Genomic DNA, 13,397 nt, shown 5'->3' on the forward strand with positions numbered 1-13,397 from the left:
ACCCAACTCCATCACCACATACTCTGAGATGCTCTCCCATCCCTGGGACTCGGCACGTCCTTCGGGATCCTCTAGCGCCTTAAGCCCTAGGCTGGCACCTGCTGCACAGAGATTTCTGTGGCCGTGGGTGATCTCCGAGCTGGGTCCTGGTTGGCCTGTGTCCTCCCACAGGCCCTGAGCTCCCAGGAAGGACCAGGTCCCACTTGGCTTTGGGGACCTGGGCTGAATTTAAAGTCCACCTTCAGTTTGGGGTTATACATTCCATAAATGCTTAATTATTTGCGTTCTAGATGCACAAAGAGCTTGTTTACTCCCATCGCAGAAATGAACAATCTAGCTAGATGTTTTCTTCTCCTATGTCTTAGCTATCAGCCAATTTCGATGAATTACTATCAAAAAACTGAAACACCCATCTAGGTTTTCATTTTTTCACTTTCTCAGACCAAATCCCTCAGTTGATTCAAACTCACTAAAACAACGCTCCCTTCATTATAAATTACGGGGTGGGGAGAGGCACCTAAAGCTGTTGCTTCCCCCAAGATATTCCACAGCCTCCACTTTATAGGTCACTAAAAAGTGCTGAGCCCCGGCCCCCAGAGGGCTGCAGGACCACCTTGTCCTGTGCAGCCATCAGGGTTAATTGCAGGAAACCTAAACAGCGCTAAGTGTGCAAGCTGAGAGCATAAAGTTGTTTTAAAAGAAGAAAGCATCGGTTATTACCAGCCGGCCCTTGTTACCCACCTCCGATGGCTTTTTGGCACGCAATTAACAAAGACCCCACTTCCTCTAAGCTCCCCGCCTGAGGGGCTGAAGTTGTTCCTGGGCTGGTGGTGAATGAACTGAAAGATTCTTGTCTCCACATTTCGAGACCCAGAGCCTCCTTGATTTACTACCCTCGCAATTCCTTTACAGTCACAAAGGGGAGGAATTCATTCAGGCAAACCCCCAGCCATGGCCAGATCAAACACGAACCAAGTCACCAGCCCATCTTCCCCACTCATTTTGTCCTAAGCGGCCTCGATAAGCAAATTAAATCTGAGACGCAATGACTCTGTGAGCTTCCTTGGTAGAGTGAATTTTCTGGATTATTCTTGCTTTCAAAAACTAGTTACGATATTTGTTTTACACATGGTAGGGTATATAGCTAGCGGGAAGCTGCTGTAGAGCACAGGGAGTTCAGCTCGGTGCTCTGTGATGACCTAGCTGGGTGGGATGGGCCGGGGGGAGGGAGGTCCCAGAGGGAGGGGATACATATATATACATAGAGCTGATTCACTTCATTGTACAGCAGGAACTAACGCAACATTGTAAAGCGATTATACTCCAATCTAAGAAAGAAACAAACCAGTTACGATACAGGCCATTTCAGAGTGTTGAGTAGAGTTCCCTGTGCTCTACAGCAGGTCCTTATTATTATCTATTTTATATGTGGTAGTGTGTATATGTCAGTCCCAATGTCCCAATTTATCCCTCCCCCACCTTAAGAATCTAAAACACACAAAAGAAGAGTGGATATATGTACATGTATATAACTGATCCACTTTGCTGTACACCTGAAACTAACACAACATTGTAAATCAACTAGACTCCAATAAAAATTTTAAAAAAACAAAAACCAGTTACGATAAGCCCATGGACCTGCCTTAAGGGAGTACTGGCCACAACTTTTTCTCCCCCTGGTCGTTGCCCCAGAGCCATGTCCATCCCTCCAGTGAGCGTTCGTCTGCCGTGTTTCAGAGTTTACACACCACTGTGTCCCTGCGGCCCTCGTGGCAGGAACCACTTCTGTTTCTTCTCTGGGTCGATCCTCACTCTCCCCTCCCCACCTCCACCCTTCGGTCCTTCACACAGAGCTTCAGACATAATACCTCCTCAATAAATATCCACTGCGGTGCGTTTACCTACCCAGCTTTGGGGGGCCGTATCAAGCACAAAAGTGAGGTTTAAATGTTTGTATACGTGGCAAGTGCAGAAGGAACTGGGGAGCAGGGGAAGCCAGCTTGCTGGGTTCTCGGTCCAAACCTCACGTCTCCCCTGATTTTGCTCCACTAATGGGGGAGTGAGCTGAGCACAGGGCCAGGCACACAGAAAGAGCTCAATAAAGGTCCGAGCAAAGGGGAGCCAGGCTTCATAAGGCTTGGTCTCAACTCTGCACTGCAGCTGGGACCCCCTGGGCCAGCAGTGGTTCCAAAGATCAAAGCCACAGCTTCCCTAGGCTCACCTCGACCAGGTACGGGACCGTGGGGTGTGGTAGTTAGAGGGTACAATCTGGAACCAGGAAGACCTGAGTTTGAATCCTGACCCTGTTCCTTTCCTTGTGCACCCTTGGGCAAGTGCATTAACAGGTCCAAGCACACCTATTAAGCCAGGATAAGAACGACGGGCTGGTGAAGGGTAAAGCGAAGGAGAGGACGGTAGAGGGTGCCCGGCCGTCCCTCAGGACATGACCGTCCAGGAGGCAGGGCCACGCGCGCGGCCTTCTTCTCGCCCTGCCTCGTGTCTGCTGGCTTCCGAGAGCATCTAGGACAGGGTTTGGATCGCACTCCTGACACAGCAGGCACTTTGGAAAGGTCTGACGAATACATGCACAAGAAGAATTAGTGCTGACGGGTTTTCTACAGGAAGGTAGTCAGGTTTTAAAAATCACTCTCATTTGCATTCCATTCCACAAAGAAATAGCCCAGAGTGATGAATAAACAGGGTTGTGTGACATGCTGATGAAGAGGCTCAAAGGTGGCCTGTCCCCCAAGGGGACCAACGGCTCTCCTTGTGCCCACCCGCCATGCGGCCGGAGCCGCAGAGAAGAGCAGAGGAGGAACTTACCAAGAAGGGCATTGTGTCCATCGTCATCCGGCAAGAACCTCTTGTCAACGGCACACACCAGGAGATGGTCCGGCAGGCTGGGGGACTTGGCGCCCACCAGGAGGAAGCCCGCGGGGACATCGATGGGCTCGCTGGAGATGGAGACGAGACGCAGGTCCTTCCCTGCCTGGCAGAACCCTAGGAGGGACGGACAGGCTCACACGCTGCCCAGCGAGTGGCTCCCACAGAGCCAGGATCCACGCGGGCAAAGGGGTGACAACAGCTTGGTCTCGTCAGCAACCGCCGTGCCGCTGGACCCGGCTGACTTTCAAATTAATTCTGAGAACACTCTCAAGTACATTACCCTTACATGCTTGGCACTTGCCAGTTACAACCATTCACAACAATAAAGTGATCAGGAAGAATAAAAAATTTTAAAAATTAAATTAATTCATTACTCACGATACTTAACCACATGGTGCTTTTATGACCATCGGTGCCACCGTATAATATACATTAATGTAAAATGAAGCTCGGCAGGAAAGAAGGGTAGACCGGTGACGGTAAATGAAAATGTGGACAAGATAAATCCATACGGGACTGTGAGTAAGTTGATGTCTTCTCCACCCTACATTTTATGTGTACGAGGCAGGGGCACATGGCAGGAATACGGGCTGAGGACCGGGTGACGCTGGTGGCCTCACAGGGGCCTCATTAGCAGAGGGAGACTTTCACTCTATACACATGAACTTTTTGTATTTCAGAGCTTTTAAATATATTTCCTATTTAAAACTTAAGTGTCCAAAAATATTTAGGAAAAAAATGGAGAAGAGGGAAACAGCTGAGATTTATCTGGAGGGGCCCTTTCTGGGAATCTCCCTCCCTGAAGGCACACGGAGCCGGATGCCCTGTGGCTTTTCCATCTTTAGTTATCGACAGGGACGATGAGAGTTAACGTGAACCCTGATGATCCCAAGGCCTTCCCTGCAAAACTCTATGGTACTTTAAGAAGCCTCTCCTCTGTTATACCTGCTTTACCATTTACAAGGCACTAGTTCCGAGTTCTCGCATCTGCCCCTGGGCGAAGCAGTAAGAGGCACCCACTGTGTACAGCACCAGGTGGGAGAAGCCCTGGAAAGTTGTCATTTGAGAGGTCAAGTCATTTGCTCAAAGTTGCTGGGAGTGGGGTCACGATGGAGCTTGGCGCGGCCCCCCTACGCTGTCTTGGGGACATCAAACCAGTTCCCACAGGTGAGGTCAAGGGCCCAGCAGGTCTTTAACTCCATGACCCAGGCCCCTCCCAGTCTGCACAGCAGCTGCTTCCTTCTGAAGAGCTGGAGGAAGAAAGGCCGTGGGCAGTCCATGTTCGCTGTGCTCACCTGGAAATTCTTTGAAAATCACGGTGGTGACCACCGGAGAGTTTGCCATTCTCTTATTTAATTAGGCGGCCTTTTAGCTCTTGGACACCAGAAGTCCTACATCACGAAGAGCTACTGTATCTGTTGCCCTTTTCCTGGAAGAGCAGCCCCAGGGAGGGCTGACTCCCTCCCCTGCCGGCCATCACGCACACGGTCAAGTCCAGGCTCCCAGGCAGGGTGCATGGGGCCTCCACGGCCCGTCTCATCACTTATCCAAGCCCTGCCTGGCCACCCCTCAGGCCCCTACCTACATAAACTAGTAGCAGTTCCCCAGATGGGCCGTGTTCCCCCTTCTCTAAGCCTTTGCACCTGCTGTTCCTGTCGGGAATATCCCTCTCCCCCAGCCCTCTCGGTCTCCTGGCTAACTCCTGCTGACTCTCCAAAACCCATAGTAAGGGCCAGCTCCTCCAGGAGGCCTTTCCCCAAACGCTCTACCGGCACCAGAAGCATCTCCCGTGCTCGTACGGACCCCTGCTGGCCCAGACCACCCCAGCCTCCCAGCACTTCCTACACTGTGCAGAGGGTCTGCTCACATAGCTTTGCTACACTGGGAGCTCCTGGACCTTTTATCTCCATATTTTCAGAGCAGGGGCTCAATACTTATTTTACTCAATTAACTGACCAACCAAGTAGTGACACCCCTTGACTGGTATGGTGACAGGTCAGGTGAACTTCCAACCGCTCAGCGAGCTTGCCAGGCGGGGGAGCAGCAGACCAGAAGTACACTCCAAGACCCCCAAGCGCAGCGCACAGGCTCCAATCCCTGAACAAAGGTGCCACCGCGCCCGGCATCTCCAAGCCTCGCTCCTCAACAGCAAAATGAGGGTAACCTCACTGACTCTGCCGAGTTCCTGAGATAACGTATTGATATATCTGCTTTTTCAACGGTAAAGTAGCCACAGATGTGAAAGATTACGCCTACTCATCAGTGCTGATATAAATACACGGCGGAAGCCGACCTCAGCTGGGATGTTCTGGCTTTTAAACGGCGATGGAGAAAAATTAACTTTTGGATCGGAATGCGTTTGTAACGGTGGGGCTGTCCAAAGAGTGACAGGGCCCCACGTGGTGTAGCCAGTGCCGCCGGGACGCGAGGGCCCGCCGGGCCACGGCCTGCTGGCGACGCGGGCACGGCTCACACCTCGGGGCCCCTCAGCACGCAGCCTGGCGGGCATCTCACCGTCCGTGGTGCAACATCCTTCGGGCGGGGGGTGCATCTGGTAGGGGTTTGGGGGACAGTTCTGTTCCAGCCCCCCTTCCCCTTCCTCTTCCTCTTCCTCATTTTCCACTCGGCTTCCACCTAGACGTGGGAAAGGAGAGCAATGAGTAAGTCCGCAGCGGGTCTCGGCTAGCTAGTAATTAACCAGGCCTCACAGACACACGATTTAAGGAGGGCATCGTCACCCTTCTTTACTCGTGGTGAAGGCCAAGACTCACTCAGGCCAGAAGTCCTTCCCAAGGTCAAAGACTCTGGCTCCAAGCCTGGCCTTGTGACTTCAAACGCAGGTCCACGTCACCTCCCAGCCCCCAGAGCCACACACGTCTGCACGAGCAGCAGGGCTCAGTACGGACATAGCTGTTGACAAGGACTAAGCATGCAGCCTGCACACAGGAGGCTCTCCAAAAACGTCTGTGTGGGAGGAACCACGGTGTAACATAAGGACCATTTTACAGCTAAGGAAACTGAGGTTCAGAGAGACCCAGTGATTCAACAAAACCGTTAAGCAGCACAGCCGGTATGTTCCCAGTTATACCCAACGCCCAAGCTGCCGTTCTTGCCACTAACTGCATCGCTTGCTTTAGAACCCAAAGTCCAGTGTGAACAACCTTTACATTGGATAAGAGAGGAGTGAAGCTATATGCTGTTATTTATCCCCAAGGGAAGACTGGATGTATACAAACCAGAAATGCGAACACCCGAATTTACCACACTCACCAAAAGAAGCCATCCCAGAACAGGCCAAGTGACTTTAAGAAACTTTTTTTAAGTGAAATAGTATTTTAGGAGTAATGGCAAGTGTGGAAACGGCCAGGAGAGCCAGGAATTGGCCAGGAAAATCCCACTCCCCCTGTGTGTGAGCTTCATCACAGCTATGAAAGAGTTGGTCTTCCCCACAGGCTCTCAGTTCCTGGAGAGTGTGGGCCCAGCCTGTATTCTGTAACCCAGGCTCCTAGCAGAATGCCTCGTGCAGGAAACTACTTCCCAACTGGTCTGAGCACACACAGTTATACCTTATTTACCCAGCCTGCTAGAGAAAGAGGGTTTCACATCAATGAATTTACAAACTCCTTCTAACTTCTTTTAACTTCTTTGGGTAAAAAAACCCTTCTATCTTTAAATGTCATTTAATAAATAGGATCCAGATTTCCTCATGGAATAGGGTCGTTACAAGCATCCTTAGATACACTAGGCCGGGAGACAGTTGCTTCTTCCTTTTTGGTTTCTCTGTATCCTCCTCTAGTGCTGACCCCTTTGCTGCCAATCCTACTCTCATCTTAGCTGGCTCTCACACTCTCCATCCATCCAGTGGGTTACGTGGCTTTAGGTTAATGATGAAATTGTGCGCAGCAGAAAAAGATCGACTAGGAATCTGGGAACTTGAGTTTTAGTCCTTGGGTCTGCCATTGTCTGTGTGACCACAGAAAAGTTACTTAACCTCTCTGTGCGTCAGATCCTGCATCTTTAAAATGAGGTGGTCACAGAAGGTCACTTTGAGCTGTGACAGTCTATGTGGGGATACGTGGCTCTCAGAGTTGCACAGAACATTCCAGGTGTGATTTAATCAGTACAGGGTGCTGGAAGCATAACCTCAGGGTGGTCACCATTTTAAAGGTGCCGGAAGGACAAGAGGCAGAAGAAACTAACATCTTAGGCCGGCCCAGGCCCATGACCTTGGGAAGGTCACGGCAGGAAGTGAGCAAGAATTCCTAGTGTCTCCATCCCTCCAGGACGAGAGGACACAGAGATGGCGGGGAGACTGTAAAAAGATTATCCAGGAAAAACACAAAAGGGCATTGGAGGGGTAAAATCCAGAGCCTCCTTCAGACGCTTCCTTCCTGCCATTAAATGCAGGCAGGGATGGTTTTAGCAGAAGGCAGAGTCACGCCCAGACTCCAGGTGCCAGCCATGCAGCTCGGGTCCTCACAGGGGCCCAAACCATCCTTTGGCCGTCTATGGAGTAGGTGGCTTAGAAGGCTGTCTGCAAAATCAAGACTAGTCTGTAAGCCAGAGACTCAGCTCCAGGGGCTCGGGGGAGGGGGGGGAGGTACAGCAAAGCACCAACAATTAGAGTGAAAAGGGGAGAGAAAGCCGGGGACTTCGGTGCTCTGAGGGCACACACAGGAATGTCTGCACGTTAGTCAGGAATGCAGACTGTCCGAGAGAATGAAAGGAGAGGGTCTTAAGCCTCTGAAAGTCAAAGAAAGGGCTCAAAATCCCGTCGCTGCTAAGAAAGCAGGATTAAAGGTCAAAGGTCTACATCAGACATTCCAGGGTCTTTGATGGAATCCTTCAGCCAGCAACAAGCCCAAGGAGACTTCCTAACCGGGGCCAGACTAAACCAGACTGTTTACCAAGGTCTCCTGGCAGAATGAGAGCTTTAAAATGGCCTTAGACAAAACCAACTTGATTGGGAGCTCAGGACCTTAAAACTCAACCACGGGAATCCAGAGGTTCCACGGCTGCACTGCACCCCATAGAGGATGAGGGTATGTGTTTTAATGATTAGAGTAAATTTTGTTTTCTTTCCATGAGAAGAAACCGTATGACATTCTGAGTGGGTGGGATTACAGGAATGTACCTGCATCTTGTTTAATAAATAAATACTTACCCCCAAATACTGGGGTTGTATTTGTTTTGTTTGGTTGGCCTTCCTTTAAAAAACAAATAACACGTAAAAGATTTCTCCCCTAGAAGGAGGGGGTAATACCCCTAATTCGTAGAACAAAGTAACAAGGGCCCTCTGAATCGCCCTCACAAATACAGAAAATGTTAACAGATCAAGGGGTGTTTTGGGGTACCAGCACCCCGGTCATTAAAAGCATCCTTAATGTTGCTGTCTGAGGAAGGACAGCAGTTAAGATAAGAGACCTGACAGAGAGACAGACTGACAAAACAAGCCCTCTGCACCACGTTCTATGATGCAGAAACCAGGGGCTCAAGCCCAGTGCTTGGTTGATGGTGACATTTAGCAAATCGACAAGAGTCTCCCCCTTTTCACCAACCCCCTCCTCCATCCTCCCAGTACTAGAGAAACAAAATCTCGGAGGATTCCTCTATGCTGTTTGCCAGACATATGGGAAAATCATAGAGAGGGCCTGCTCTGGTTTTCATACCAACATGAGGGGCTGACCAAGCCGGCTGACAGCTGGCAGGGAGCCTGCGGCACTCAACATGGGGGGCCCGGGCCGCGCAAGCCTCTAAGCTGTCCCTGGAAAGCAACACATGATGAGGGCAGATGAGGGCATCCCAAGGAGTCAATGTTCGGGATGCAGCCTCCTGTTTAGAGGCCAGCAAAGGTTGTCTATGGAGAGCTTCGACCCCAGGAAAAGCTGACTGGGAAACTCCAGGGCTTTCTCCCCACCTGTCCCCAGGTCAACATCCTTCAAAACGTCAAATCCATCTTCCGTCTTCCCAAATCATGGGATTTCATTACTGGTGGAGGTAAAAGCACTGTGTTGATTTTAAGGTGCCATTCGAATGCACTAAATTATTTATCATTAGATTGTTCTCTTATCATTAGCAACAAAGCCTTTCAATACTACAAGAAGTTAAGGATGACCATTTAATACGTATTTCACAGAAGTCTTTCAGCTAGCTGAAAACACAATCTACAAGCGATCCCCCAGTAATTTCTCAAATGCCCCCAAGGTCACAGGAAGGCTTCCTGTGCCGCAAAACCTTGGTACTTTCGACTTGAATACCAGAGAATTCTCAGGCTTCCTAATTCATGCTTTTGATCACAATCTTTCTCCCAGACCCAGATCCAGTTCCTTTAGGTCCTTAGCGACTGCTATTTGCAAGGTTAATTTTGTAAGGACGTTTTAAATGGTGACACAAGGAATGCCTCCCTGCTAGAAAAAGGGACTTTCAGACATCACACGAGGACCTCTGAGCCTCATTTTCCCTTATGTGCAACCGTCCCCAGCCCACCATCCTCACCCTGCACACACACACACATGTCGTGATCACCCCAAGACAGGACCCGGCATACTGCATGCTTCGTTAATTTGTTAACTTTTGTTTTAAACCACAGCCCTCTTTCACTTCAAAAGCTAAGAGAAGCGTGCAGGTAACTTCACGTGAAAGACAAAGTGACAAAAAGAACTTCCTTTAGCAATAACTCTCATACTTTGGATTGCTGTGGGTTACTTTTGACATGAAAATACACGACTACAAAAAATACAAACGAAAGATTGAAAAATACAACCAGTTTATTCGCTGGATAATTAAGTAAACCCTAAACTTAACCCCATGCCTGAAGATAATTTATTCCTGGCACACGTTAAATCTATAAGGGTTTGTTCTTGGTTTTTAACAGTTTCTAGAGGGCTCTTGTAACTGCTATCACAAAGAAAAACTGAGCTCCCTTGCAAAGATATGGCCACGGGCTTCCCTGGTGGCGCAGTGGTTGAGAGTCCGCCTGCCGATGCAGGGGACTCGGGTTCGTGCCCCGGTCCGGGAAGATCCCACATGCCGCGGAGCGGCTGGGCCCGTGAGCCATGGCCGCTGAGCCTGCGCGTCCGGAGCCTGTGCTCCGCAACGGGAGCGGCCACAACAGTGAGAGGCCCGTGTACCGAAAAAAAAAAAAAAAAAAAAAAAAGATATGGCCACGAATCACAAAGAGAAAAAATATATAACTGAGGGTCAAAAGCATGTTAAAATGTCTTACTTATCCAAGTGAGTCATCAAACCTTTTAATAAGAGTATAAGTAACAACCAATTCAGAACAGGCTGGCATGGCTCTTTCTTTCTCCTACTAGTCCAATGAACCATTCTATTCCTTGCAACTTTATGGCTGAAACTTATCTTAGTTTTAGCCAAGTAAGGATGGGATGCACGTGCACCTTTCCTTTTTGTAATAATTCTGTTCTTCCAGACCCAACAGCTTCTACAGTTTCCTCAGAAGAGGAAACAGCTTCCAGTCCCACTGCTAACATTCTCACACACGGTAAAAGAAAGGCAAGAACGCATCTCCTACCTTCTAGGGCGGAAAGCTGCTGCTCCGCTTCCAAGTACAACTGGGAGAAGACGGGCCTGGGTACCAGGCTGTTGGAGCGCAGTGAGGCCTCGATGGAGTTGTGCAGGACCTCCTCAAACCGCGTCGTCTTCAGCTGTCCAGCGTAAGAGTTTCCCATCTCCAAGAGAGACGAAGCAGTCTTCTGTTTAAAATGGCATTTCAGTTTCAGTTAAAAAGCCTGACCCCGAGCATGAAGCCCAAAGGTAGAAAGGATCCCCGCTGCAAGGAGGGGAGAGGGCCGCGTATCCCCGGCTCAGCCAAAAGGAGGAGCAGACGGCTCTCAGCTACGGCTACTGCCGGGCAATTACAGGAAGTTATATAAGTAACAGCTTTCTCTAATTTAGCACTCAGAGAGCAGAGTCTGACACCTCTTAGGAGATTTTACTAGAAACTGGCTCTTAGTCATCTGCAGGTTTCACAGACCCCCAGCTTTTCCCTGAGTGGTGATCCTGCTTTTGAGAGACCCCAGACAAACGACGCTTTCTTTTCCCTGACTTGAAGAAGAATAGCCCTGCGCCACTTTATGTGTGTGACGGCGGCTGACAATGCAGCGACCCACGACAATCAGTCCCCAGTTTCAGGATTACGGGACTCAGTCTCCTCTCACCTTCTCAGGAGAAAGGCTAGCAAGCAGATTCCCCCTCATTGCCTCCTCTGCTAAAAGGCCAATTATGAACACTTCCTCTAAAATGTTTTTAGTTTATTACGTTTCCATTAGACAAGTGATGCAGAATTACATCTGGAAATCTCACGAGAGGGTGGAAAAGCAGAAGGAAAATCACTATGTCCGTCCCCCAAGATAACCACTGTGATTTTTTTTTTTTGGTAGCAGCTTAAGATCTAATTCACATAACACCCCATTCATCTGCTATATGTAAAAGAGATAAACAACAAGGTCCTACCGTATAGCATAGGGAACTATATTCTATATCTTATAATAATCTATAATGGAAAAGAATACAAAAAAGAAGATATATGTGTATAACTGAATCACTTTGCTGTGCACCAGAAACTAATAGATGGTAAATCAACTATGCCTTAATTTTTTAAAAAAAGGTACAACTCAATGGTTTTCAGTATATTCCCATATGGCACAACCGTCACACAGTTGATTTTAGAACACCGTCGTCACCCCCAAAAGAAATCTCATACCCTTTGGCCGTCACCCCTAAGTCCCCAATCCTCCAGCCATAGGCAGCCACTAATTTACGTTATGTCTATTAGACATATTAACAGAATCATACAGTATGTGCTCCTTCCTTCCGTTAGCACAACGTCTTTACCATTCCTCTGTGTTAAGCACGCGTCAGTACTCCATTCTCTCTGATACTTTGATGTATTCTTTCCAGACTTAATTCTCTGGGGCACAGGAGGGAGCTGGGAGACTGTATCCACATGGTAATAATCCCTTTATGATACAATTTTTGATTCTGCTCTTTTCATCTGACATAAACATTTCATCCAAACCTCTTACAAATGCTGTTAGAAGCAGTTTAATGGCTGCATCTCATTCCATTGAGTGAAGGTTCAGGTATTCGCTAAGACATTTCTCTGGGATCAGACATACGGTTAAACCCCTATATTTAGTGCTTCCTAAGAACGGGCATTTAAATGTATATTCCTTCCTAACGTTTTCTGTTTAGTTTCTATTTCATTTCGTTTTTGGTTTAGATCTCCCTTTTTCTCTTTCCTTTTGGTTTAATTTGCTGTACTTTTACTAGACTTCTAAAAATGACTCCTTCATCATCATCTTTATTTTCCATCTTACTGCTTTGATAATGAAGATATTTAGGGCTATACATTTTCCTCTGGGTGCCTCTTGTGCTGTGGCCCCTAGGTTTAGTGTAAAGTGTTCCCCTTTAGACAGTTTATGATCTCCCTCTTGAGTCCCTTTTTGATCCTATAATTATCCAGGAATGTAGGTTTAATTTCTAAATAGTGAGAATTTGGGAGGAAGAAGGATTAGCCTTATATTATTTATTTCTAATTTTTATTGGATAATCACGACTGTGGCCTTTAAAAACTCTACTTTTAAAATTTGTTAAGGGTTTCTTTCTGACAGGTGCCAGATGGATTTTTACAAATATGCTGTCATATGAGAAAAGATTAAACTCTCTTCAAGGTATGAAAGTAGACTATTCAACTTTTCTACATCCTCATATACTTCATGCCTCCTCTACTATTAATGTCCAAAGTGGCATTTGACTTCAAACTAGAACAAGGTGGGGAATTCCCTGGTGGTCCAGAGGTTAGGACTCCACGCTTCCACTGCAGAGGGCCCAGGTTCAATCCCCGGTCGGGGAACTAAGATCCCGCAAGTTGCATGGTGCAGCCAAAAAAAAAAAAAAAATAGCACAGATGCCATCCCCGACATGACCACAGGACACTGGCTTCCTGCTTTATTACGGTGACACACACTCGGTCACACAAGTTGTGAGACTGGCTTCACATCCCAGGCACCTCCTTACACATCACTCCGACTTAAGACGTATATAAGAAATTCCCCTTGTCCTTGTTCTATAGGTGGCCAAGCAATTTCAAGATGGGGCCGCTGGTGCCCTAAGGAGCTCTGGTTTCCCTCCTGAGGGTAAAATGGGGGTGTCGTCAGGTTGATTTTCTGCCTCTGTTGTAAGAAAGGTTCAGGCTTCCTTCTTCCAACTAAAAGTAAATGGAAACCATTAAACACTTCCTGCTTGGGGCAATAATTCCTGAGCACAGGGCCTCCCCTCGGTCAGCCCCTGCTTACAGCCTGGGGAAATGAGCTGGTGGGAGGATTGCTTCAGGAATTAGCACGAACAAAAAGAAAGCGCTCCTGAAAGCGAGAGGGGAGCGGTTGGAGCCACCTAATAGCCTGAGTCAGAAGAGGCTCCCAGGCCCTCTGCCTTTTCTCTTGACCCGCAGCCTCCTTCAGTACGTAAATGAGGGATTACGGGCCACA

The 13,397-nt window shown here is 48.3% G+C and overlaps 1 protein-coding gene across 1 annotated transcript in view; it reads right to left on the reverse strand.

Moving 5' to 3' along the window:
• Positions 1–10,577, reverse strand: part of GREB1 (growth regulating estrogen receptor binding 1) — a 69,431-nt gene extending 58,854 nt beyond the window's left edge. Inside the window, exons 1-3 of the mRNA XM_024737736.1 lie at positions 10,421–10,577; positions 5,401–5,520; positions 2,824–3,000 (exon numbers count right to left, since the gene is read on the reverse strand). Of these exons, the coding sequence (XP_024593504.1) occupies positions 2,824–3,000; positions 5,401–5,520; positions 10,421–10,577 (454 nt within the window). The remainder of the gene's footprint in view (positions 1–2,823; positions 3,001–5,400; positions 5,521–10,420) is intronic.
• Positions 10,578–13,397: the final 2,820 nt, after the last annotated feature.

This window comes from Neophocaena asiaeorientalis, unplaced genomic scaffold, assembly GCF_003031525.2.
Source record: "Neophocaena asiaeorientalis asiaeorientalis breed wild unplaced genomic scaffold, Neophocaena_asiaeorientalis_V1.1 scaffold396, whole genome shotgun sequence".
Taxonomy (NCBI): Eukaryota; Metazoa; Chordata; class Mammalia; order Artiodactyla; family Phocoenidae; genus Neophocaena; species Neophocaena asiaeorientalis.